General features: G+C 39.9%; 5 protein-coding genes across 8 annotated transcripts in view; 2 read left to right on the top strand and 3 right to left on the bottom strand.

Moving 5' to 3' along the window:
- The window catches only part of gpm6bb (glycoprotein M6Bb), a 31,085-nt gene extending 24,906 nt beyond the window's left edge, over positions 1-6,179 (top strand). The window contains exons 3-7 of one of the 2 annotated variants that reach the window (XM_035676265.1): positions 194-350; positions 496-664; positions 1,278-1,351; positions 1,458-1,523; positions 3,851-6,179. In XM_035676265.1, coding sequence (XP_035532158.1) covers positions 194-350; positions 496-664; positions 1,278-1,351; positions 1,458-1,523; positions 3,851-4,000 — 616 coding nt within the window. In that variant the 3' untranslated portion in view covers positions 4,001-6,179. Of the gene's footprint in view, positions 1-193; positions 351-495; positions 665-1,277; positions 1,352-1,457; positions 1,524-1,970; positions 3,417-3,850 lie in introns of those variants that run through there. The other variant, XM_035676266.1, reaches the window with a different exon arrangement.
- ofd1 (OFD1 centriole and centriolar satellite protein) lies at positions 5,353-14,642 on the bottom strand. 3 transcript variants are annotated; one of them, XM_035676262.1, is made up of 23 exons: positions 14,504-14,642; positions 14,288-14,405; positions 13,967-14,170; positions 13,811-13,879; positions 13,686-13,707; positions 13,502-13,612; positions 13,278-13,414; positions 12,927-13,100; positions 12,664-12,770; positions 12,434-12,553; positions 11,897-11,970; positions 11,707-11,798; positions 11,301-11,490; positions 10,406-10,536; positions 10,113-10,224; positions 9,002-9,703; positions 8,564-8,720; positions 8,364-8,455; positions 7,509-7,637; positions 7,187-7,350; positions 6,900-7,076; positions 6,747-6,817; positions 5,353-6,455 (listed from the first exon to the last, which is right to left on the bottom strand). In XM_035676262.1, the coding sequence occupies exons 2-23, from the start codon at positions 14,381-14,383 to the stop codon at positions 6,410-6,412; spliced, it is 3,177 nt and encodes a 1,058-aa protein (XP_035532155.1). In that variant the 5' UTR covers positions 14,384-14,405; positions 14,504-14,642; the 3' UTR covers positions 5,353-6,409. The 3 variants fall into 3 exon arrangements, with proteins under 3 accessions (XP_035532155.1, XP_035532157.1, XP_035532156.1); XM_035676264.1 differs by having other exon boundaries at positions 6,365-6,455; positions 8,564-8,714; XM_035676263.1 differs by having other exon boundaries at positions 6,365-6,455; positions 13,502-13,609.
- A 97-nt stretch (positions 14,643-14,739) lies between these two features.
- Positions 14,740-16,778, top strand: trappc2 (trafficking protein particle complex 2). Its single transcript, XM_035676548.1, has 5 exons — positions 14,740-14,878; positions 15,131-15,256; positions 15,624-15,768; positions 16,355-16,440; positions 16,528-16,778. Exons 2-5 carry the CDS (start codon positions 15,164-15,166, stop codon positions 16,624-16,626), a joined length of 423 nt encoding a protein of 140 aa, XP_035532441.1. The 5' UTR covers positions 14,740-14,878; positions 15,131-15,163; the 3' UTR covers positions 16,627-16,778.
- A 267-nt stretch (positions 16,779-17,045) lies between these two features.
- On the bottom strand, positions 17,046-19,569 carry rab9a (RAB9A, member RAS oncogene family). Its single transcript, XM_035676547.1, has 3 exons — positions 19,360-19,569; positions 18,932-19,051; positions 17,046-18,777 (listed from the first exon to the last, which is right to left on the bottom strand). Exon 3 carries the CDS (start codon positions 18,732-18,734, stop codon positions 18,126-18,128), a length of 609 nt encoding a protein of 202 aa, XP_035532440.1. The 5' UTR covers positions 18,735-18,777; positions 18,932-19,051; positions 19,360-19,569; the 3' UTR covers positions 17,046-18,125.
- An 817-nt stretch (positions 19,570-20,386) lies between these two features.
- Positions 20,387-26,943, bottom strand: part of egfl6 (EGF-like-domain, multiple 6) — an 8,553-nt gene continuing 1,996 nt past the window's right edge. Inside the window, exons 3-13 of the mRNA XM_035675897.1 lie at positions 26,529-26,621; positions 26,186-26,305; positions 25,955-26,074; positions 24,459-24,593; positions 24,253-24,375; positions 23,725-23,787; positions 23,073-23,324; positions 21,760-21,834; positions 21,574-21,669; positions 21,231-21,493; positions 20,387-21,019 (exon numbers count right to left, since the gene is read on the bottom strand). Of these exons, the coding sequence (XP_035531790.1) occupies positions 20,912-21,019; positions 21,231-21,493; positions 21,574-21,669; positions 21,760-21,834; positions 23,073-23,324; positions 23,725-23,787; positions 24,253-24,375; positions 24,459-24,593; positions 25,955-26,074; positions 26,186-26,305; positions 26,529-26,621 (1,448 nt within the window). The 3' untranslated portion in view covers positions 20,387-20,911. The remainder of the gene's footprint in view (positions 21,020-21,230; positions 21,494-21,573; positions 21,670-21,759; positions 21,835-23,072; positions 23,325-23,724; positions 23,788-24,252; positions 24,376-24,458; positions 24,594-25,954; positions 26,075-26,185; positions 26,306-26,528; positions 26,622-26,943) is intronic.

Below are 26,943 nucleotides of genomic sequence, written 5' to 3'. Positions count from 1 at the left end.
GCAGCTATTTTCCACACCAGACAGTGCTACGTCATGCTCTTACTTCACCCGACATTTTTAGTGGGTCTCTCCAGTTGGTAAGTTTGGAGGCTAAAAACATGTTATTCAGTGATTTGTGTGTACTCTGTTATTTTAACCTATTGCAGCTTTACCAGCACGACTAAAGCTTATGTGTGACATTGCTCTTTAACAGAATACAGCTGATGCAGTATGTCATCTATGGCATTGCTTCGTTTTTCTTCCTGTATGGGATCATTCTGCTGGCTGAGGGCTTCTACACGACCAGCGCAGTCAAGGAACTGCACAGCGAGTTCAAGACCACCATATGTGGACGCTGCATCAGTGGAATGGTATGTTGAAACAACCACGCTGCTGTGTCGAACCTGTTACCTAAACACACCATTACTTTAAAAAGGTTTCCCTATGTTTATTATTGGAATACGAGTTTCACGGCGATCTGATGATGCTAACGTTGTTTAATTTCTGTGTCCTCAGTTTGTGTTCCTCACATACATCCTGGGTGTGGCCTGGCTTGGTGTGTTCGGCTTCTCCGCTGTGCCAGTCTTCCTCTTCTACAACATGTGGTCTACCTGTGCCACCATGAGGTCCCCCATGGCCAACCTCACCAACATTGACTCTATCTGTGTGGATGTTCGTCAGTATGGTAAGAGAATAGCGCTCTTCCCAGGAACGTTTTTATAAATTCACACACAGAGGTGGCTTCCAATACAATATTCAAAATTAGCGGGTCCCAACATTTTTTTGAGCCACCTGTTGCAATTCTTCTGACTGGGACCACTTCAACCAAATATCCATGTAATTCACAAGAAAAAAAGCGAAGTTAAGAAGAAAATCTAAAAAACAACACGACTTTCCATGGCATAATTTTTTTATTTTCTGCTTTTCCAATCTTTATTTATCTTGGGACCCCTAGGTTGCGGACCTTTATTAAAAATAATAAATGATAATTCCACTCGATTGCATCTTTCATTACACCCTCCTTGACTGACATGCCCTGGATTTTACACACACACATTTGTAATGCATGCCTTCCATTTAAATTTGAACATCGTCTGTTATGTTATTCCCTCAGACCTGACAAAGCTCCTCCAGAACCATAGTAGATGCGATATAACTGTTATTATACTTATTAACAGTTATTTACTGTTAATCTGGCTTAGGAGTTACCTGATCTTCATTTGTAAAATCGATGGAGTGCTCTTTAAATCTAAGTATAAATCCAAATAATTCAAAACCTTTCAATTTCATGGCTACAGGAATTATCCCATGGAACGCCACACCAGGCAAGGCCTGTGGATCTACGCTAGGTGACATCTGCAACACCAGCGAGGTAAGAGGTTATCTTCGATCCACACACATTCATACAAATGCCATGCACACAACAGAGACGGAGCGGAGGAGCTGAAGAGTAATCAGCATTGCTTGTCTATTTCCAGTTCTACCTGTCTTATCACCTGTACATCGTAGCGTGCGCCGGGGCTGGAGCCACTGTGATCGCTCTGGTAAGCTTCCCTCCAGTCTCTCCATCCTTTCCCTTTAGCCCATCTTTGCACGGTTTGTATCAGCAGATCATGTGTCAAGTGCTCCTCTTCTCATTCCCATATGGTTTATGTAACTGCACCAATGAAGATTACACATAGGCTTTTCCTCAGCTCCAGTTCCATTTGCTGTTTACCATCTGCTTAGATGCACATGGCCCTGTTTTTTATTTTAGGATGGGTAGAAGAGAGTGTAGTTTGAGCTTGCTTTTTGTATGACGTATTTTCTAAAAATCTTAATCATGACTTTGGACCATAAAATCACAAGTAGGGGATTGTAAAATTATACTTTAACATTTGTTTCCTTTTTTAAAATTCTTTGATAAATGATTGGTCACTTTACTAACTTGTCATAGTGACGAGGAGGTCACGGCATGTACTCTTACAACCTTTTCTGTTCTCTTCCACCAGCTGATCTACATGATGGCTACCACTTATAATTTTGCTGTTTTGAAGTTTAAGAGTCGAGAAGACTGCTGCACTAAGTTTTAAACTGTTTTTAAGAACAAGCACAGCATTTGAGGCTGTACTGAGTAGAGACAGCCACTGACAACAAAAGAACTAAAAAAACAAACAAAAAAAACCCAACAACCTGAGAATAGAAATATCAACATCTCTCGATTAGTGTAAATAGCTGATTGTATGCTTCCTTTAGCATTTGGTATCCAGGGATATTGCTTGTCTGATGACACCTGATGGAAGTTGTCTTCAGATTGGGGTGGTGTTTAGTTGACTGGTTTGTTCTGCTTTCCTTGGCACTCACTTTAAAATTTGTCACCATCAGATTTTATAGAAAATGTGCACAGCTAGAAATCCACAACAGTGTTATTTATATTCATAATATGTGAAGCTGATTCCGACCCGCACAAAAGCATCAACTGCATAAGTATTTCACAAAAAACCTACAGTATTATGCATGCAGTTCCTCACACTTGCACAACAGGACGAGCCTCCAATGACTGCCGTCGGAGCTGAAATGCAAATTTTAAAAAATGAACTAAATTGGAAACGAGAGCCTTCTTAGGTCTGATAAAGACACACACACACTGCACCAAGCCCATGTAGATGTACAGTATAAAGCTCTGAAATGAGTCCATGTGGACATCTGATGACAAATATTAAAGGTGTTCTCAGGCTTTATGTTTTTGATTGCCAGATTAGCAGTTTTGGTGAGGATGAATTCTAGTGATACATTTGTAAAAAAGGACTAGCTACAGTTGCCAAGTGCCTTGTCCTTTTATATTTCTTTGGTTTCTTTCCTTAGCCGTAAAATTGTGGCACCCACCCATGAAACCACAAAGTGTTACACAGAAAATATTCAGTATTATTTCTTTTTGTCACAAGTTAGATTCTAAACTAAACTAAAAAAAACCTTTCATCAACTGTATAATGCAGAGGAGTATTACGGTGACCAGTTGTTTGTTGTAGATTTCAAAGTAACTGCACATACCTAGCACATCACGCTATGAAGGGTTAGGCCAGTACCAGGGGTATACTTCTGCATGAGGCCCTAAGCCTCACTTTAATTTCATGTATTTTATAAAAAATAAAAAAAATCTCCTATTTTAGAGTAGAGTAAATGTATTTTTTTCTATGAGGGCTGACGCTGGTATAGCCTCAGCTATGAAGTTGATGTTTTGTTTCATACATTTTCCTCTATTCTTTCTCAAAGTGCCATTAAAGAGCCATTTGTTTTTATCTTAACACTGAGCCTGCATGCTTACATTTTTCAGATTCTTTGATCTGTTTATAGTTACTTATACTCCATATTTCATATATTTAATTTTCTCCTAAGTTTTTCAAGACTGTAGCTTTTACTTTCTATATAAAAATAAACAATCTTTGTTTACAAAAGTATCCCTACTTGGTCTATTTCTTATTTAAATCCTACATCAATATAATACAGAACTGCATATGGAACAGGGTCAGATTCACAAAATACTAAATCTCATGCTTTGCACTAACCTCAAGCTTTTACAGTTGCATAAAACTCGGCATGCACAACCTCTCTCTTCTCATTCCTTTTTAAAAGTGTCATTTCTGTAGTATTGTGCATAGAAAGATAGTATAGTAACTCCAGTATTAGTTATAATTGTAACGCTAATGTTACAATAATTAATTAAAATAACAGTTAAGTCTGTTTCAGTATTCTTTCATCACCTTTGTGTGTTAAGTTCTTTTTTTTTTTAAACTTTACGTTTGTGTATGTCTGTGATGTAGCTCTGACTCCTGTAGCTTGCTTTGCGTCTTTGACATGCTCACCGGCCATCCACCTCACCCTTCTCTTCCAGATCCACTTCCTCATGATTCTCTCAGCAAACTGGGCCTACCTTAAGGATGCCAGTCAAATGCATGCCTACCAAGACATCAAAATGAAGGAAGAGCGGGAGCTGCAGGACATCACCTCACGCTCAAAGGAATGCCTCAATTCCTACACATAAGGATATGACACGCTCACACTCACAATGCACACAATCATACACACAAGTAAAGACACATAGACACTGTGGCCAACCACTTTGGCCCCTTTGGACCAAGACAACTCTCTGCTAAAATAACCTGCCAACTGCTGTGATGCTGTGCAGTACTAACCAGGCTCCTAACAAACTAATGCATCAGTGCTGCTTTCTGCACTAACTCACCAAGAAGTGTTTTGGAACTGCTACTCCATATTTCATTTATTTTATTTTTTACTTTCTATTTTTCTGAAGGAAAATTCTGATATTCATGTAGTGTTTGATTTTCTCTAGCCCTTTTTATAGCCAGTTTTTGCTGGCGAAGCTTGAGACATTGCACTATTCTTATACAACGCATAACGATGACAGTTTGTTTCACAGTCTTGCTCTCTTTCTGTTTTTTGAGCTCTGGTGGCCAGTTTTCAACAAGGGAATGTAAGATTGTATTTGTTTGCTCTTTTTCATTCAAAAATGCAGATTAATTATAGAAAACATGAAAGGCCTTACATCCAATCTGAGTTAGTGTGCCACTTCTTGATGGCATCAATGTATAATGTACGTACACAAGACTGTGGCATGTCACGTTTTCTGAATTTTCAGTAAGGCAAAAAATCCTGCAAACATGGTGGTAAAAGTTCAAGTATTTACCACATGTAATCCTAGTGATAATGTAAGTTATTATTTGGTTCTACACTCATAATGATTTATCATTATAATTTTTATGATACAGCTACTTAAAAGCCACTCAGAACATTCATGGCCTACATTAACACTACCTCAGATGTGCACTAGAGCCTATAGAACAACTTAACTGGAACAAACAACACTTCTCCCATGTAAATGTCAAGTACAGTTTGAAAATCCTATTTTAATTGTCAAAGGATGCCTCAGAGATACAGTATGTATTATGTTAGCTGCAAAGTAAACCAAGCCAATTAAACCACATCAGGAGCTCCTCTACATCACAGTATCATAGGATTTAAATTGTATGCATAATGCCATAAGAATAACTTGCTTGCTAAATGTGGACTGCTGCCAACAATGAGACAAGGATATTCAATGCATTTAATATCTTAAAAGTTTGGTCCGTGTGTATTCATTAATGCAAATGAAAAAAACCCTGCCAACACAGAGAGCTCTCTGATCCCTCATACATGCTTTTCAGCCCATTATCTATTGTAATATCTGATGATATATTATAATATATGATCAAAATGTACTTGATTTTGAAACATCCTCTTATAAAAACATGTGTGACTATGTCCCACGTGCAATTGTACCATGGCAAAATCTACAGATCTAAAGAACTTAAGGTGTAAACTTGTTACAAGTGAAGGTTTTTAGTGTTTTGTTACTTTTGAAGATACACCACTTAATTTTTCTCTCTTAATTTTCTATAATTGCACCTGTTTTTAATGTGCAATTGTCATAATGCTGACATAATTACTCATGTAATCTTTTATTTCTATTAGTTGAGTTACAGGGATAACTTGATGTTTCTTTGTTGCATGAAGATAACTGTTACTGCAGTGACACGTGATGTACAGTCATGTATACTGACATCAGTAGTAGGCAGTGTTTGCCTGTTTCCTTTTTTTCTAACTGAATACAAATTAATCCATTTTATGTAGCTGATTAGTTATAGGTGTTTATTTAGGTTCTTTCATTTAAGTCAAAAGTATATGAGTCTTGTTTATTATATTATTTTGTTGCCTGATAGTATACCTGTATTTTTCTATGAATGTCAGGGGCTTCCTCGTGAATTACTGATGCTTAACTTTTAATTCAACTTTCAAGTAACAATAAGATGCAACACAAGTCATTTATAAAATTGTACGGCAATCTAAACGGTAAAATCTAGCCAAAGTTTGAATGCCATTGTGACTCCCTGCCCAGTGTTTTACACAGTATCAGAGATACTGTAGTGCAAAACCTGCATAAAACCATACAGTGACCGAGGAGAAAGATGACAGATGTACAAGAAGTACATCTCTGTACGCTGTGTTTCCTGTTGAATGAACCAAAAAAACTAAAGAATAAAGGCTACCTATCAATCACCACGAGGACAAGAATCCAGCATCCTGTCTGACTGGAAACCCCTTCATGACATTTCCGAACTGGCCTGTTGACTGTTTTTACGAAAATAAATAAAATAAGAAACTTCTCTCTGTCGTGTTTTTTCTTTTGTATGGTGGGACATCTCTTTTGGTGGTTAACAGTCAATCCAAAAGAAAATTACAAAAAAAAAAAAATGTATTCGTACATATGGCAAAACAACAAAACAAAAAATTCATATATACATACTGAAACATGAAATCTTTACATAAACAATACATGTTTTGCACTGTTAAAAACAGAACAAGTTTTTTGTGATCGCTCTCTGGGACAATCAGCTCACCAGAAATCATCATCTTCATCCTTGTGCGAGTATGCTGCAATGCTGGGAAAACAAAATGAGTTAATTAGTGGAAGCCACAAGGGGAAAAAAAACAGCTAAACCAAAAATAGTAAACTATTTCTGAATAAACTCATCCTTGAGACGACATAATTCCAGAACAAATAACATCATTAAAAAGAGCAGTAGATGAGAAACCATGGACAAAATTAAATGTTTTTGGAAGGGGATTATGTAGGCTTATATATTTATTAAACTTTCCTTCAGTAACAATGTTTGAATTAGAAGAGACTTATGTTGTTTTATGCATAAGTAAAGTCAACTGTCTTTAGTTACCTTTCGTCTTTCTCCTCAGACAAACTCTTGGCCTCTGGGCTCGTGTGTGCTGCTTCTTCTCTTCCAGGGCTCTGAAAAAAACACAAATACAGAAAGTCAAGTCCCAAAATCAAAGTTCTACAGGAGTCTCAGACACATGTGCGTGCAACTCACCTGTGCATGCTGCTTCTCTCTTGCCTCCAGGACCATCTTCATGTATTTCTCCAATGGATTTTCACCTTTAGACTCCTCCCCGTCATTATCTGCCTCTTGATTCTGCTCTTCATCTCCTCCTTTCTCAGTTTCAGTTTCTCCCTCTTCTCCTGGCGGTTGCTCCACCTCTTGCAAAACCTTGTTAGACATATGTTGTCAATATTCATTTCATTGGGATGCCCTTTCTTGGTAGACATAAAGATCAGAAAGAGGAGTTTTGGATGAACTTGGTGAAAGATAATCATTACCATCTCTTTCTCCAGTCTTTCAAGTTCTTGCAGCTCCCGTTCTCTGGCTTCCTCTTGTTCCCTTTGCCTTCGCTCTAGTCTTTCTTTCCGCTCTCTTTCCCACCTCTGCTCCTCAACTTCTTCATCTTCTTCCCTGGCAGATTCACCTGAAGTTTGTGGAACTTCTATAAAACATATGGATTGACACAAGTCAAATCAGTTGTCAGTCCATGGCTACAATATGACATATAAATATAGTCAGACTGATAGTGTATGGTGGCCATTGTGGATTGGGGTCAATCGAGAATACGCGTCAGTAACGGGTGGTGAACTAACGACTCACCCTCCTGGCACTGCGAGTCTACTGGGTCTTCTGGGAGGTCTGGTGGGCGGGGGACATTGGGGCCGTCAGGGGCCTCCTCGGAGAGAGGGACGGCAGTGTCCAGGAGAAGCTCTGGAATGTGTCCGGGCTCTGGAGGGAGACACGCACAAAGAGATCTTTTATGTTCTACCATAATGCAACAGGGCCAGAGGACCGGCACAGAATACATAATAAGTTGCCCTTCATCTTCACCATTGTGCGGGGCCACTGAAAGGACACTTTGGAGGCCAGTCACACACTCATTAAAAAACAGCCTTTCCAAAATCCCAAACCTACGTACCGGATATACTCCATTTTGTTCCTGGGATTTTGTTGAAAATAATGGTAATAAAAAAAAAACGCTTTTACACAAATTACTGCGTAATGACAAAATTGTGAGAAGAATGTAAGATTTAAAAGAAATACACAGGTGAAGCACACAAATAGATCAATTTGGCACTTTTGCACCAGTGACTCAATGCAATGTAAAATAACCAATATCTAATGTATAGTTGTTCATCCCAGGATACAGTGAAAGCTTTAACAGGACAAACTGTGCGAGTCCACTCGCTTATCATCTGCTCCATGTCTTCCAAACATTAAAAAAACAACATGAAACAGAACTGTACAGAGTACTTTACAGCCAACAGATGACAAAGTTCCCTGTTGATTAAAATTGTGCATTTACAAGGCGCAATGACACCAAACAGCGCTTCCATTGTACAGCAGAAATCACACTCTTATGTTGTATTTGCAAACTGGAGAAGATCTACAACGAGAATAAGGCTGCAGTGCCTCAAAGAAAAAGAAATACCAACAAATACTAGTTTAGGGTACCTGACAAAATCCCTGTGAGATCTTCAAGGCTTATTTTCTCAGGCTCTGGGGAAGACTCCAAGCTGGACAGCACAGGCTGTAACTTTAGTGGACTGAGAAAAATGAGGGGCAAACATGAAGGCATTAGTATTCACTATCTTTATGCGAATGTATAAAAAAAAATGTCGTCATGTCCTTGGCAAAGCGATGCCAGATGGTACCTGGACTGGTCTCGTGCTGTGCTCTTGAGCTGAGGACTCTGAGGTGGACTGAGCTCTGGGGAGAAGTCACCTGTGGACGCCACCTCTTCGTGGGGGGCATGAGGGAGCTGCCCGTCAGACGACAGCTCCATAAACGGCACCGGAGACACAACTGCTTCTATCAGGGGACACAGACTTGATGTTAGGTGATAACCTCAGGGAAGAAATATTATAACCCAAAAACTGAGGAACTGAAAATGTGTGCTGATTGCTTTTATGTTGTGGAACTTTAATCAAATATATCCAGTAAGTGTTCAATGTGCCGTATATAAGTTCTGATAACATTAAACTTTCCACTGCCAATAGATCCTCCTAACTGTTACACAATGGCCCTTTAAAGGATGTTGCATCTAATCTCTTTTGAACTGTTTATATAGGATAAACCATTTTTGGAGGTACCTTCTGAAATCTCTCTTTGAAGCTTTTTCCTGGAGGAAAAGTGTGGTGTGGAGGATAGACGTCTGGGTGGGGGGCTGCTTCCATCCTGAGGGCGTCCATCTCGTAGAAACAGAGATTCGGTAAATGAATGGAGACTGTGGTCAATGAAAGCTGTGGACTGTGGTTGGTTATGGTCTTCTGAGAAAGTCACTCTCGGTTGTGCAGGCGGTACAGTGTTTCTGGTGTCATAAGGTGCCAAGGAGGGGGTTCTGGTTTGTGGAGACAGTGGTCTGTGGGAGACCTTTGATTTGTGGGGTGAGTGGGTGTGTGAATGGTGAGATATTTGTTTTCTTTGAGGAGAGTCAGGGCGATGTGAAGGATGCGCTCTGGGGGGAAGCATGTGTGAGATGGTGGTGCGCACTGCCCTCTGCTGGTAGTTCCTGTAGGCTTCCTCCAAAGTCTCTGCCTCCTTCTGCAGCTCCTGGATCCGAGCCTTGGCTTCAGCCACCATCTCCATGTCAGAGTCTGGAGAGTCACTCCAAGGCGCCTTGTGTCCTCGTGAGGGCCCACCTGCTTCACAAACATCATCATAACCCACCCTGGCCCTTAGCAGAGCTCTGTCCACATAGATGTCAGGGGGAACTAGCTTGTCAGCGCCGAGCTCCAGTACTGAGCGATCAACAAGAGAGGGCTTGGGGTTACGTAGCACTTCATTTTCAAGAGCTGCCAGCATCGCATGGATTACACAAAAAAAAAAAAAGAGAGAGAGGAGAGAAAGGGAAAAGCAAACAAGAGGAGAGTTGAACACTAATACAGAAGACCAACCACCAAGAGAGCACAAATCAGAAAAGCATGGTCGCTACAAATAATTTTAAAACTGATAACATCCAACTCTTTACATGCATTTACACCTAGGATCTGGTATACGACTACTATAAAATGGCTACCTTTCTTGTTTGCTTTTTTTGTTAAAATGTGGTCAATAGAATAACATGATCCAAGAAAGGAAGCCAGTTTATGAAAAGCAGAAATAAACTAAACTACACAAGTTATGCATTACTGATTGTAATGATGATTCAAAGTACTAATCACACCAACACATGGCAGACGTGCATGCCCAGTCGTGGGGTACCTTGTTGAGTTTGGCGAAGCTGCATCTTGATGTCCTCAATGTGGTTATTCATCCACTGTGACTTCTCCTCACACTCTATCAACTGAGCGTTGAGCTGAGCGCACCGCTCCACCTGCAGGAAACGGTAGGAAAAAGGACATAACACGAGAAGTTATTGTACGGCTCACCGGAAAGCCAGATTTAAGGACAAACGACAATAACACAAAAAAAATCCCCAAAGTGAGACAAATCCGTATGAAAAAAGCTGACCACATAGTTTCCCACACTCAGCTAGAGGCTGTGATGTGACTGACCTCACTCTGGAGCTGTGCCTGCAGCACCTGTTTGTGGTTGTCAAACTCTTCCTCATCCAGCCGACGAGCATTCTGCAGCTTCCGTAGCTCCATCTGCAGGGCCAGCTGCTCTTTGGACGGCTTTCCCAAATCTGAGAGAGGGGTTATCATAGTCAGATCAAAAGCTGGTTCAAAAGTGCATTGTTCCTGCCAGTCCAGTGTATATTTGGGAAAGCTACCTGGTGAAATAATATCTGGTGACACACAGTTGTTTTAAGTTAGGGTGTCATTTTGAATCATTCTCCAGTTCATTTTTTGGGCTGTATGGATCTGACCAGCATAAGAGTACAGCACACGAAGCTTAGCAGCACCATGTTGCTGCCTTTTGTTAGTGTTGAGGAGAGAGGCAGACTGCTCCCCTGCCCTATCCTCAAACAGGAAGAATACTGTATCTCAGAGAGAGGTAAAAATGTTCTCTGGCGTAGGTAAAGGGAGCCCTCTGTCTCTGCTCACCCTTCACTCCACTTCTCATCCCTCATTCCCTCACTGGTTCCTTTTTAGAGAGTTGTCTGCAGAGCTACAAACACAGCACAGAGGCCCCACATTGGCAGGCAAGACACATTCAAAAAGACTCAGCGGAGCCAGAAGCAGTGGGACAGACTAACATGAATGCTTCACAGTACACTGCATCTCCCACAGCTCACAATGAGCCCAGACTCCAGCACTCTGAATGCATCATAGGAACAAGCTTTATCTCAGTCATAAAAACAGACTACAAATATTCCGAGGTACTGGTTTTCTAGGTTTAGATATTATGAGCAAAAATAAGAAACCACTGCATTATTACAGACAGAAACCCCTGTTTCTATTATTCCCTCATTGTAAACGTAATAGGAAAATTGCAGCTAGTCCTCACCAGCATGGAGAAGCTGGTTCTCCTCTTGGGCTTCCTCCAGCTGTGTCTTTAGCAGCCGCAGCTTCCCCTGCAGCTCTGCTTTCTCTCTTTTCAAACTGGGGTAGTCACTCACGCTCTCCAGTCTCTCTCTCAACAACTCCTTCTGCTGAGTCAGCAGAGAAATCTGCTGCTGTGCTGTGTCTAGCTCAACCTGGAAAACAAAAGAAGAGACAGAAAGAGAGCAGAACATAAAACTGGAGACTCAATCAATGACATTATGAAACATACGAATGTTACATAATCACACTGACTGACTGAATGTTTTGTCTGAATATTATACAAGTGCTTAGTTATTAAGTAGGACTGAAATATTGTGAAGATGGTGAAGTTAACACTGCTGTAAGACTGGATGGGTTGTGTTGTTTACCTGAAGCCGCCTCAGCTCTGAACATGCTCTAGTGTGCTCCTCTAATTTGCCATTAATCACTGCTGACTCCTTCTGGATACGAGCAGTTTCCACTGAGAAATAAAATAAAAAAAGAAAAGAATGTAAAGTCAATAAAAACACAGGAAACAACAAATCCCGTCTGTAACCTCGGACTATTTGAAATACTCACTTTTGTTTCTGTTCTCATTCTCAGTTAGTTTTTCTGTTCTCCTGATAAATTCCTCCTTCAACTCAAGCTGATACCTAATTTTATAAAGACATGAGAACAACAATCACAAAATCAACACAGCAAGTATTAACAATACCTACATCCTTTCCTATCAGAAAAGAGTCCATCTAAAGAATCTTAAAATATTGCTTTATCATTTGGCTAAGTGGATGTTCAGGTCCCCTACTGTATGTCATAAGTCATAGTTTTGATGTAATAACAAATGATTGGCATTACACAGATATTCACTTCTTGGACTTTGGGGTCTAAAGAATACCCGATGTCTACTTATTTACTGACAATCATTCAGTAATTAAGAATTCACTCTGAGACTCACAAACTGATGAAAGACTTGGAGACGGACAGTATCCGCCTGAGAAAGGTAAATATTTAACCTGAGACGTAAAGTGAACTAACAGAATGGATAAAATATATTAAACGAGACTGCATGTGTGTAACCAACTGCATATGTCTACCTCTAATCATCTGTTAAAATACCTAGAAAGTTCATTCTTCAGCCTTTGGTCGTACGTGTCCTCCATAGTCTTCACTGCCAGTTCTCTCCTCCTCAGCAGGTCTTCCATTGTCTTGACTTTCTCCTCATGTATTTGACAAGTCCTATCATCATACAAACACGGTGATGTTCTCTATGAAGCAGTGGTCACAGTGAGACAGCATAGCACCTACTACTTTACATGAATGGGGGAAAAAAAAAAAAAAGCTCTTACTTTTCAAAAGCCTCCGTTCTCATCCGCAGCTCGTTTTCTCTGTTCCGCAGTGTTTCAATTTCTTTCAGGACTGATTGTCTCTGCATGTACACATTTTTTTCTTCAATCTAGAGAAAAGAGAAATACAAACAACAGCATCGATAATACAGTTTTAGATTTAAAGAAATTAAACAATTGAATACTGTGGTGTTGAGATATATTTATCTGAGGTTTATCTTAAATGTAAAAACCATTACAACATTATAATATTAACCGTAATCTACCTCTTGTTGTTTTTGTAACCGATCAATGGCATTTTTCTCCCGGCCCATCAGCGCCTTCGCCTTCATTTCATAAGTCCTCTCCAGCTCTTGCTTGAGCTTATCAAATTCTCTGTGAAATTTCGCTTGTTCTTCCATCCTCACCGTGGCGATTTCAACATCTTTAAAATGTTGCATCTTAAAAAAACAGAAGACACAATGTTGAGGCCACGTGACCAGAAGGAAAACTCTACACGATCACATATTAGCCACACATAAAAACATAAAACCTTTTAAAATGTTTATTGCAGACGAGAATGCAGCCGGGCTTCATATAGTTTTTAATTCATTCACTTTGTAGGAAAATATATGTACCTTTGTGTTCATTTCTGCTTGCATCTGTGCCTCCATTTCTTTCCTATAGGCAGCCAGTTTTGATTGGAATGAAAACCATTTGTCCCCACTGTAAGTGAAGCTCTCATATTCCTTATCAATCATTTTCATCTTCTCAACTGTGCATGAAGGAAAGGAGACGTTGCATACCGTGCAATGAAAGGCGTGTGAGTGGAATACAGTTTAAAGACTTGACTTCATCTTACCAAGAGACTCTCCACAACTTGCTATGCTGGTTGTCTGAGTGTCAGCATCCTGGCGCAGCGCGTGAGTGTGGTGGGGTGTCAGCTGTTTCAGAAGGGTGACCAGGAACCCTACTAGGCAAAGAAGAAATATATCAAGCACAGGCTGATAACAGTTGTGTTAAATGCAACTGAATGCTGCACATACCTTTGTCATCTTTGTTTGAAGACTGTAAAAAATAAAAAATAAAAATTATACACGATTATTACACACGAGATTTATTTCTTATTTCAAGAACAATATTCTACAAACTGAATCTTATTTTTAATTACCAGGGATCTGAAAAGGGCTGATTCGGGACTTATTCTCAGAAGCTGAAGAAGGTCTCCTTTGGTGGAAACCTGCCGAAATGGATGAGAGACCAAAACCTTCATCTGCAATGATGTTCTTAAGCTACAGTGCATCAAGCATGTGAAGTGTATCCTCACCTTGTCTTTGCATAGGCCACTTTCAGGGTGGAATACAGACAGGGTGTACTCATAGCCAGAGGTGCGGAGATGATCAGCCACTATGCTGTTACAGGCTGAGACGAAAAGGGGTTCAGATTTCACAGGTACTGGTCTGGGAACTGGTTCTCCTCCAGTCAAAGGTGGGTGCTTTAACTCCTGGATGAGCTGATTCCGCAGCTGAGTCTGAGTCAAAGAGAACAAGAAAAACTTAAGACCAAACTCCTTCCAACATATTTGTTTGGTTCCTTTAGACTACAAGAACTACAAGAACAAACAGCAACGTTAGGTAGAATAACTTACTTTGAGTGTATCGAGAACTCCTTTATTTTTAAAGGTCTGATAGAGTCTCTTCCTCAGCTCGTCTGGCGATAACGTGTCTTCCTTGGCCGAGGACATAACTGCGTTGTTTGGTTGTATCCTGACAGAGTGGAAACAAAAGTGGACAGCAGCACGGTAAAGCTAACATGGCGAGCTAGAAAACAAAATACTTTTCTACAGCCTTTAAAGCACTCTTACCCGGTGTTAGCCTGTCATCACCATCTCTTAATACCACAGATATCTCACAAAAAGAGAATAATTTCTCTAGCAACCAGCCTAACAACCAGTGAACGTCGCTGCGTCCCTTTATAGAGGCGGGGCTGCATTTAAACCCAACGGACATTCTTCTCTCGCACGGTTGTGACGTAGCGGCAGAATTAATATTATTATTATTATTATAACATTATGTATCGTATTTTTTTAAAGCATCGATAATTTATATGAATCTGAGCTAAAAATCTAAGCCGCTAAACCGTTTTACAGCAGTTAACTGAGATGTATATTTGGCTGTTTGGTCATGTCGTCATCTCCTTGCGACTGCCATCGTATCTCTCCAGGAAGCGAAATTAGCAGGTAAACAACAAAAGTCTGTTGTTTCAAAGTAATGCGAGTTGTGCTTACGTGGGATTCTTGTAGTGTTTCTGCTTATAAAATGTTTCCTTTAGTCTCACACGAATCAGTTGAAGACTTAAAAGACACCGGGCGTCTGTGCAGTTTTGTGGCTAACGTTAGCTTGCTGTGCTAAAGGTTCACAATCATTTGGTTGATGTTGACACACATTATTAAATTGCTCACCCCGTTTCGTTTGGTTTGAATGGTTTTCAGGACGCTTTGGCTTTGCTAAGAGGAAGGGAAACGATGTCTGGGAGTTTTTATTTTGTCATGGTTGGCCATCAAGACAATCCTGTGTTTGAGATGGAGTTCCTGCCATCTGGGAAGCCTGAATCAAAGGTAACACCAAGGCTTTATTAACACCTGGTTATAAGATAAGATAACATATTCCTTTAATAGTCCCACAGTGGGGAAATTCCAATATTACAGCAGCAACGTGGATAGAGAAAAACTGACAGTATAAAATCAGTATGAAAAAATAATATAATATAAACAAGAGAAAAAACAGTAAAAAAAAAACCCACAACAGATAACACAATAACACATTACTGACAACAGAATAACTGTCAGGATATATAACCATCCACACTACACTGTCTGTAATGGAAGTAGTACACGGCCTTCACAGTTATTTATAGGAAGTGATAATGCCTGTTAATGTGTTATGTTGTTGTATAAGATTTGTTTCCTGTTTGTTTGACCACAGGATGACCATCGTCACCTGAACCAATTCATTGCACACGCAGCTCTGGATTTGGTGGATGAAAACATGTGGCTGTCCAACAATATGTACTTGAAAACTGTGGACAAGTTCAACGAGTGGTTTGTGTCTGCGTTTGTCACTGCAGGACATATCCTTTCTTCTATACTATTTGATTTTTACTTTCATGTTCCCTCGCAGAATACTTAACTTTGAAACAAAGTAGCATAGTACATGTATTATTTTATATTTTATTAATTGCAATTCTGACAGAAGAGACTCACAAAATAGTCTACATGGCTAGTATAACATATTTAACTCATTTTAAAAGGTATACATCTGTTATTTGGGTATCATAATACAATAACAGAAACAAGTAGTCGACAGTTTTGATAATCAGTTCAGCGTAGTCATCCATCAAGCAACAATGCCAAATATTCATTCACCCAGCTTCTTAAATACAAAGGTTTGTTTGGTCTTTTCTCTTTTTTTATATCATTATTGAATATCTTTGAGTTTTGGAAGATGTTTTATAGAATTAATAGAAAAATTAATCAGCAGCTCAGTTGATAATGAAAATAATTGTTTGCTGTAGCCTTACTGTCATTATCTAACATTTTAGTTTGCAGTATAATGGGATTATTGGTTTAAAAGTCAGTCACATGGTTGTCATTCTGTATAGTCATATTCAATGAATTTATTGCCACGGCTTTATTTTCTTTAATTATTTGCCGTACATATAAGATTCATCATGCTGCATGATGTGCGTCAAGAAGACGGAATCAAAAACTTTTTTAACGATGTATATGATTTATACATTAAGGTAAGTTCTCTTCCATATGATTAGGATAACTTGATTACCTTTTTTTTCCCTTCAGTGTTTGATTTAATAATTTATTCTGTCTTCCAGTTTGCAATGAATCCATTCTACGAGATCAACGCACCGATCCGTTCTACAGCTTTTGAGAGGAAAGTACAGTTTCTTGGAAAGAAGCATCTCCTGAGTTAATCACGACACCTGCAAAATATGAATGCATCTTGTCTATTCGTTGTACATATACCTAACATGCTTGTTTGATGTCTGTTTGTCTTTTCCTGTTTAACACATGTAAACTGTATTCAACACAGATTTTCTATAAAACATTTTATTGTTTGATGTAATTGTAAAGGTGATGTCTGCTTCTTGCATGGGGAGGGCTGTGGGTATAGTTATGGCTGATTATAAACATTAGACAGAGTTTAACTTATTCCAAAAGTGCTGGTGAGATAATGATAATTAAAAAAACATTTCAATTAATAGACACAATCTTGTTCCTTGTGACGTACTTTATCAACTGGCTTAGGCATCATAACAGTGCAGCGATTAGAAAGCACAACAGTTCAGTTCAAACCTTATAAGTTTTCAGCCTATAAAATCAAGCTAAGAGACCATTCTCAGGGGTTTTATTTATTGTTTGGCATACCAGTAGTACAACTTTGAATATAAAGGAAATCTGAATGAGAAACAGTTAAGGTAAATGGTTCACCATTTCAAATATTAAGCTGTGGGGACTTTCCAAGTATAAAAAAAATGTTAATAGAGTGCTTTAAAGATCAAAATCACCTAAAACAATAAACCCAATAATTAATAATAAAAAAAGTTGATTCAATCATGGCTGCTATTTCATTTCACCTCAAGGAAATATCGATTCAGTGATTTATAAGGTAAAAACAGTTTAAAAAATACAAAGTTTCCAGAAACTTAAATACACCATATGCCATGCATGTTATCTTTGCTTTAATATTTATCTTCTGTTAGGGATCTTGTCCCCCAGTGCTTCCAGCACGTAGCCATAATCTATTCACAATGCAGAATGTGCACAAACAAGAACTAAAGGTGCAATAATCACAACAAGCCTCCAGTTGTTAGTTACACAAAGTAGTGCCATAGCTACTTAATAATTCTCAGAAATAAGGTTATTGGGCTGTATAAATTACTTAATTATGCAGTTATCTTGTGAATATAAACATATAGGCCATCACTGCATTACATTAGGGAGTGAAGTTCAGAAACCCTTTGATAATCACACTCCAAGGTAGTACACATCACACACATATGTTAAGAGTCACAGAATGAAACATTTATCCATTTGAGAGGAAATTAAACTTTTCAACTGGCTGCTTCTGTTCTATTAGGACATATTTTTAGTTACTCACAGGTGGTCTTGTACCAACACAATACAATTTCTTTGTTACCCCCCGGAGCCTTTTGAACTATGGCAGACTGACTGAGAGATTCAGTTAGTTCACGTTTATTTGTAATTAGACGGGGGCCAATTTAGTGTTTCCTATCTTTCTCTTCAAACAAAAGTCTAGCTATCAACATGATCAAACCTTCAACAGTATGACAAATCATAAAGCGAGTTGCCTCTTTTGTTTAAATAAGATGTCACTACAGCAGTGTGCACCTACAGCCTCATCACATGACAGGCAGAACAGCAAATGAATGTTAGTGATAACTCCTGGATGTTATGAACAGCAAGTGGCAGCAGAGCGAGGCTTTCTGTGGAGCTTGACTGTGTCTGTGGGGATGAGGTGGTCCGTTCTTTCATCCAATGCCAACACTCTGCGCACTGCCTCCTCAAAGGCCACCGCTACATTGGTGGCATCCTTGGCACTGGTCTCATAATAGGGGAAGTCGCCGTTCTCCTGGCACCATTGCCGAGCCTCCTCAGCTGACACCTGCCTCTCCGTCACGTCCAGTTTGTTGCCCAAGACTACGAACGGGAACTTCTCTGGCTCCTTGACATCTGCGTAGTAGATGAACTCCTTCTTCCAGTTGCCCAAGTTGAGAAAACTCTGGCTGTCGTCTACACTGAAGGTGAGCAAGCAGCAGTCAGAGCCACGATAGAAAGGAGTCCTCAGGCTGCGGAAGCGCTCCTGGCCAGCAGTGTCCCAGATCTGTAGGGTAACCTGGTGGCCATCTACCTCCAGTTCCTTGTTGAGGAACTCCACGCCAATGGTGTGGAAAAGGTGTGCATCGAACTTGTTGGTGACATAACGATTCATGAGGGAGCTTTTTCCTACACCACCATCACCCAGCAGAATCACCTTCAGCAGAGATGTCTTTGTTGTCATGGCTGTTCCCTCCCGTTCGACCACGTTATAATTCAGAATTTACCTTTTGAAGAGATGAAATGTGCAAAACACGTTATTATTGTCTGTACAACACCACAACCAGTTTGAAACACAGTATTGTGACTAAGAACCAGTTTACATTTACAATTGTTTACTGCAGAGACAATTCTTTGTTGGATGTTTTGTTTCTGTCTCACCCCTGGTTGATTTTGGCCTCCTCCACTTGTCCAGATCATGTGCTGCAGACCCTGGGCCGTGGTCACATGCTCATGTGTTTAATGTTGATGTGAGCAGCCATGTAGGTGACGTTCAACCAACTGAAACATAAAAGACATGCAATCAGTTTCCTGATTAACATTTGGCCCAGGACAGCAGCTATTGTTGAGAAAGCCCATTACGATGAAGCATATTCTGCTACCATATGTTCAATACACTGCCTTTAAGCCAACAAGCTGTAAAGATATAGCTTGTAAAATATAACGTGCACAGAGACAGTCTGAGTTGTGGGTTGTCAGCTAGCTAAACTGAGCTCAGATAAAAAGAAAGACAAGGGAAAGACAAGGGAACACACAGCTGGAGTTAGGTTCATGAAACACACTCAATTCGCTAGCTCAGGTTTACTTACTTCCACTTTTAGACCAGGCCGCTGCGGAATGAACGAGGGATAAAACACGAAACAACTGGTGTGATATTATGTGTGACAGCTCCTCGGCTCTTTGGACTGGCTCCAGATAACGTCAGGTCACACCGTTTCCTGGTCGACTCCAAAGGCTCGGCGCTAACGCAGCTAGCTGCTAACAGGCTAACGATACATGGACGGACTCGGGTCATGTGATCTTTCCAGACAGAGCAACCAACGAGCGACGAGGTACCGTTACCGTAGAAACCTTACAACTTATAAATACAGTATTATTCAGAGTGTAGATTATACCGCTCTTATTGCAACAAAAATTAACCCCTTTTAATATTTACTTTTAAACCCAGGAAGAGTTTTATTAGTCGACTAGTATAGACATACTTATTTGTATTGTTCATGCACGGCCACCAGAGGGAGACATTTAGCTGTTATCTGCTAGTTTGACCTGCATAAAATCCACTCAACACCGAAAAAAACTGGGTGCTACTTGTTGCATTGTGACCAGATTTGTCCTGAGATGTCCAGTTAACAATACCACAATGTACAAATACTCAAAACGTTATAAAAAAGTAACTAGCTCCGTTTTTTTAAAATGTTTTTTGTCATTGTTTCAATAGCTGTCTCATAGGTTGTTAGACAAAACAGTCCTCTCTTTCCCCTTTTTGATATTAGATATCTATGTTAACATGAAAGCATACTTTCTCATTCAAGTTGGGTATTATTGACTACCACAACTATTTCTGTAATAAAATACCGGCTCAGGCATTCATAAAATGCATGGTTCATTTGTGGTTGCATGTCTTCAAAGTCAGCAAATTGAATTCCCTAAAATGATCCCCATGCTTTCTCATATTACCTTGGAGTTTTTTCCGCCTTGTAATACTATCTTATGATACTGCCACATTCCCTTCCATTATCAGTCTGGGTGAATTCTGTTTGTAGAAAGCAAGATTATAGGCACCCAGGTATACAATCATACAATATGTGGGCATAAAAAAAATAATGGTAGACAGAGTTAGAAAAAAAACAGATTTAATGCAGTAGTACAGTTTAATATGAAAGCACAATGTACAGCAGATATGCACTGATAATTTTTAGCATTTAAACTAACCAGCCTTCAAAAAAAGATATTCATATAAGATTGAATTTCTGATATAATTCACCTAAGAATTCACATTACATGTCATAGATTATTTTCAATTAACTTCAGCAATATCACATACACAACAAATGACTAAGCACAATACTGTTAAACCTAACTAACAGGCAAAGTTAACATTTCCACGTATTCCTGAGATCTGAGTTGTCTGTATCGTATCACGATAAAGAGAATGTAGCAGGATGTATTGACGTAGCAGCATGGTGATAAAAATGAACATGCTTGCACTGGCTGTACGTAAACTTCCCTTGAGATCATTGTGTCTGGATGTCCTGAGGCTTAACCACATTTTAAAACACCATAATACAGACAGGAAACAGGAATCTTTGACATGTGTCAGTTAGAGCAAATTTTCAAATTGTAAATCTGCCGTGGAGATTCTTAAAAGATGGGGCTGACATCCTCTTGACAGGGCCCTGAGGTCAGCACAACATTGTCTAGCCCAATCTCTCCTCCAACACCTTTCCCACGCTGAGCTTCGAAGACAATCTGAAAGAGAGTCAGTGCTACCATTTCAGACTGTGAACCAAATTAATTAACATTTTAGACACTAAAATAGTCACATAAGCACTGCATAAACTTATAATACAACAAGTGCTAACCTCCTGGTATTACAGGTGTTAATGTTTTTTAGCAGTTTGTCTGATAGATGACAACCATCTATCCATACGATGTCTTATAAAACAAGAAAATAACTCACAGATTCTGGTGCCTCCTCTTTCCAGGCCACAGTGAGGAGCTCCGTCTGCCACCCCTGGTCTCTGCTTCGGCTCTGCTCCCATACAGGGTAAGCATTGTTATCCAGCAGCACCCTGAGGGTTCCCACATTGTGGCCCACCACACGGTAGTCAAAGGTGAGGCAGAAGCTGCCCTGCTGGGCCCGGTCACTGAGGAGCAACTTCAGCTTGGCTATATCCTCCTGCTCCCCTATGAGCCCACTCATGGCCATGTAGTACGCAGCACCTGGACGAGTTTATAGCACTTATAAGTGAATGAATGAAACTTAAATACCTTGTAAAAAAATATATTAATAGTTCTGTTACCATCATTGTGGTAGGCTACGCTCCAGTCTATGTCATCAGCCTTGTCTTGGAGCCACTCACAAGCCCCCTGATCAAAGTTGCAATCCATGATAAACTCTAGAGGGTAAAACGATTCGAGCACATTAGCAAATTACTAACATAAACAGTCATCATATAACAATTGCACATAAACACATATTTGATTACCTTCCTGAACTGGTGTTATTTGGATTTCTTTGACTTCTTTGGTTGGGCCGAAAACTGCTTCAAAGTCCTCTGATACTGTGTGTAGAGATTAGAGGAAAAAAATCTATTTTATTTTATGAATTTTCAACTAAATAGACACCCTATTGCCTCTAAAAGTATGTGATCTTAAAAAACATTCCAAATTTATGCAAAGTGATTTTCCAAGATGAAACAAAAGCCAGGAAGGGTCTTTTAACCAACAGGTGTAGACCTGCCCTGCTGTCACTCATGTCTTCAGATCAGGATCTAACCCCCCAAGTATTTTAAAGCTCTTGTAGCAACCCAGTGACAGCTGGGGTTATTGAACCTGCTCAGCCAGAGTGGGCTAGTGTTAGAGAGGTCTAGAGTGCTGATGACAGACTTTCCTTCTAGGAGTCAAGTCTGTTTGCACAACAGCTGTTTTGGGGAAAACATAATAAAAGGCTTGGAGGCTTCGTAACCTCCTTCCCCTCCTCGCCCTCCTCCCGGGAGATGAGAAGCAGGCCCAGGATGAGTTGTATCCCTAGGCTCTCACATGCCGACAGAGTAAAATTCCTCCCCGGAGGTGATGGATGTCTTGGGGCCTGTCTCCTCTTGCTATCTTGAGTTCTTACACAGACTCAGGTGTTTCCATGAAGATAAAGAATAGTGGTGAAAGGTAACCTCATTTGTGGGGTTTCTCAGTGAGGTGCATACCACTGCATGACCACACTGCCCACACTTTTTATCTGATGAAAGTGTGCATTTGTTGCCGGAATGTACATGCATACACACGTGTAAATGTGCTAGAAGCCATTGTGTCTCATAATCAATAGATTGATCTTGTTTTAGCCAGTGTTTTAGAAAATGTCCGATTAGAGTTGACAGGGTCTTGGGTTACTGACCATATTTTTACAATGCTAAAGGACAAGAAAGTTAGAGTGCTTGAAATTCTTTATGAAAATAATCAGCATAACTGGGGTGACTCTGACTAATCACATGTGTTTAAGCATGTTATTCGATAAAAAATAGTTACATTTTATCCCAACAAAAACCTTCCAAAATCTTGGTTGGTAGTTGGTTGGTAGTTGGTCTTGGAGGGGCTCTCTGATCAAGATCTTAGTCCTGACCTGCTATTTTATACTTATTTTAGCTGCCTACTGAAAAATCGATAATTGTATTCAGATGCTGTGTGGAGCAAAACCTCTGTAGAAACAGAGAGTTTGTTTAGTCTGTGAATAATTAATACATCGTGGACCACCCAGACTGCCAGAAACAGAGTTAGTGCAAGGCAGCCAAACGAAAAGGACACTTACTGAAAACATCTCCCCTTGGATTGAGCTGGTTGTCTTCGTCTTCCTCCTCCTCTTCTTCTTCTTCCTCAGGAAATTCATCTTCCTGTCTCACCTCAGTCTGAGGGCCAACGTAGACCTCTCCATCATAGTCAAAAGGCTGCTGGCGGATCCTAGGGGGTGGCGTCGCAACCGGTTCAGGAATCACATTTTTGATGTCCTCCTTGTTCAGCTTACCTCCCAGAATCCTGGGCCTCACTTGGGAGTCTGGGATGGCTGCAGACAGGAAAGAGGGATCAGATTAGACATGTGGAACCGCAATCACGAGTGGGAGATGCTATGTTTTTACCAGGTTTCCGACATGTTTGTTGTTTGTTGTCATATATTTTGCAGCTGCTGTTCTTGTTCCACTCCATGCAGCTGAAGCACGACAGCGACATTCATTGCACATACCGTAAGCATTTTTATCACATTCTGTATATAAAGGGTCATGCTGAGGGTTTCCAGGTCTCATATCAAGCTGTGTGTGCTGTGGACGTACAACATTTCCAGCCACAAGCAAGGGAAAGAGTTTGAGGAGGTGTTTGTAGAAGTAGGCAAGACGAGGGAATGAATGGGGTTGCAGGGCGAGGGAGCGAAGAGCGGAAGCAGAGTCTTTGATTCCACACAATCTCACCATTAAGGAAATCATCTGCACTGCCTTTGTCTCCATCCCACGACCTCTGATAAAACGGCTTGACTACGAAAAAATAAAGGCATCTTCATACACGCTGAAACCCCTGGCATATTCTCTTTGGCTGCATGAGGCTTCACCTGTTATTATCTGGGCCTGGTTCAAAGAGTACAACACAACCTGTCTTTTCCTTCTTCCTCTTCAGATGGCTGGCTACAATACAACATCATATTTACACAGGTGTGTTTTCAATCTGTGGCTCTCTCTTACTAACATCTGTAAAGAGGAGTGCAGTCTGAAAGCAGGAAGCTAGCCTTGGCAGGACTGTTTGCTGATGTTTAAAGAGTCCAAGTGAAATATGTGGCCATAAAACTGCTCCTGACTTGGGAAAAGGCCTGAGACATTTTTTTTTAGAAATGTTTCAAAATCTATTGCAAATGGCTTTATTTATAAGTTTTATTACATATGAAAAGGCATCCCTAAAACTCCTAACTTAATTCATAATTCTGTGTAGCAGTTTTTGGATCTCACCAGAGCATTCAAAGCCATTGCCTCTGAAGCCAGACTTGCACCTGCACTTGTAGGATCCTGGAGTGTTCAGACAGTCAGCATGGTGGCTGCACTTGTTGTTGCCAGATGCACACTCATTAAGGTCTGAAATTGGAAGAAGCCTATTTGTACCTTTAGGACCAGAATTGATCACAAATGTTTCCCGGTGATAAACTTGAATACCTTACCTACACAGTCATATTTGCCGTCAACATATTTCAGATCGAAGCCCTCCTGGCACTTGCAGTAGTAGCTGCCAAAGGTGTTCACACATTGTCTGTTGTATGGGCAGAGGTTCTTCCCAGTTACACATTCATCGATATCTGAAGGGAAATAAAAGGGGAAACATTGAAGGACCTATGACTTTATATGTATGATGTTTTAGTCATTTAGAAAAAAATACAAGCATAGTTGTACCCAGTAGAAAACCTTATAAAAGAACAAAGGAGGCACCCCAAGAGAACATAGAGAACCATTAAACAATGCACATTACATTGGGCAATATTGAGAAAATCACTGTTTTTATTCTTTGCCTTCTAATAACTGATAACAATTTTCCTGGTATGGGTTTAGACAACCGTGTGCTTCCTCTCATTCACATGGAGTCATCAGCAGCTCATTTTCATCTGTCAGCAGGGAGCTAAACCCTAAAACCCCGTCTCTGGTGTACTGAGTGTGTTAGTGTTGTTGACCATGATCCCCCACTAGCCACCACTGCTCATTGGTGTTTAATGTGGCGCCTGGCCAGGCTGGAAGCAGTGCTTCCACTGAGTGTGGTAACTGAGCTATTGATATTGTTATGGATGCAATGAACTACTAGGAAATGTGCACAACATGTTTTTTGAAGCTAATAGTAGCATTAGTAATGTTTTTGAATGGGACACAGTGCCAGATGGTTGGTTGTCAGCCTATAGAGAGAATAATTTAATAAATGTACCTTTGAATTTTCATTCAGTCATATCATTATGTTATTTTACTTAATATCTAACTACCGGTATGCATGTTTTCACATGTATCTAATTATGTTCAGCAATTTAAAGCCTGGGCCTGCAGCCAGGTCTATCTTATGTAGTACCGACTGAGATTTTGCTACATTATGTTTAGCTCAGGTTGTACTTTGAATTATTAGAATCTACTTTCATGGATACAGTACAGTTGCTTCTGTCTCATGAGGGTTCATTATTTGTCTGTAGGACAACTGGGAAAAAAAATACTTTTTGGTACATTTTCACAGTAAAAGTGTACTTTTGCTGTACCACTATTTTTGAATATGTTGCATTCATAGTCATCCTGAATTTTAATGCTCCAGAACTATTATATTACTTCCCTGTATGATCAGTATGTCAGACTGGCTCTGTCATAGCTCAGGCATTTTTGTGGAAAGAAATATAACTTAATTGCACCCATCTGATTTACAAGCCAAGCATGCAAAAGCCACATAATAGAATGATTACCAAATTGTTCCACCGGGCAAAAACTCCCATTCCATGAGACGGAAACAAAGCGAGGTCAATAGTTTTTCAGTGTATTTAGAGAAGAATTACTGCTCCATCTGATTTTTCACTCTCCTTACATCTTTCTTTGGGTTGTCTCATATGGTATGGCATTTCTAGCATTACACTATGCAAAAAAATATTAAATTACTATGTTTATGATGTATTACTGTGTGAGTGTGGTCGCTCACCTACGCAGGTCCTCTCATCTTGCCCAAGTTGCAGCCCGGCAGATGGGCAGAGGCAGCGAATCTCCCCTTGAACTTCCTCACAGCCATATTGACAGTGAGCAAGAGAGCATGTCCTGGAATCTACATGCATGAACACAAACACACAAAAACACACATTTATAAATATGCAAACACTGAAACTTTGATTTTCTTTATGTATCCACTTATAGATTGTAGCACGGCATTACTCACTGGCACAAGATCCATCAGGCATCAAGGTGTAACCATTGAGACAGTAACACTTGTAGCTTCCATAGCTGTTCATGCAGCGATGCTCACAGGGACGAGGTTTGAGGCCACACTCATTCAGATCTGGAAAGAAGAGTCATTTTTTTCAAACACCTTCTTTTCTAAAACCTAAAAAAAAGTTTTAACTGAAATGCTGTTTATTGAAACACAAGAGATAAAGATTTGCTTGAAGTAAAACACAACTAAAATTAGCAAGTAAAGCGAGTTATCGGCTGGAAATTAGATTATGCTGTACCCAGTTTGACCCATGTTTTCCAGACCCTCTTTACCGACCCCGAATACCCACCTTGATTACACGTCTTTCCGGTGTATCCAGGGAAACACTTGCATTTGTTGGGGCCAACACAGTCTCCGTGCTTGCAGCCGTGCTCACATAGAGCTGGTAAAACATTTAACAAAGAGAAAACACCACCAGAAATATCAGTGGTTTGAAAATGATGGATTATAGTAAAACCACACATTTCTATTATGCAAAGTAAGGTATTTCAATCTAGACTGTCATTTCCTCTACATTGTCTGGGTTCAGACCTCTCATGGATAAGAATAAAAATTGTTGGGGCATTGTTTATTGTGGCAATTGTATTTCTTAAAATATGTATTTTGCTCATTCAAAAAACATTGTGTGAAGTGTCACCTTTTGGTGGATATAAATGAATAAAACATACATATGACAAGTATCCTTCATATATATATATATATAT

The sequence above is a fragment of the Morone saxatilis genome, unplaced genomic scaffold, assembly GCF_004916995.1.
Source record: "Morone saxatilis isolate NCDOM2014 unplaced genomic scaffold, NCSU_SB_2.0 Contig5, whole genome shotgun sequence".
Taxonomy (NCBI): domain Eukaryota; kingdom Metazoa; phylum Chordata; class Actinopteri; family Moronidae; genus Morone; species Morone saxatilis.
Note: the sequence above shows the minus strand (reverse complement) of the source record. Positions and strands in the feature narration are given on the sequence as shown.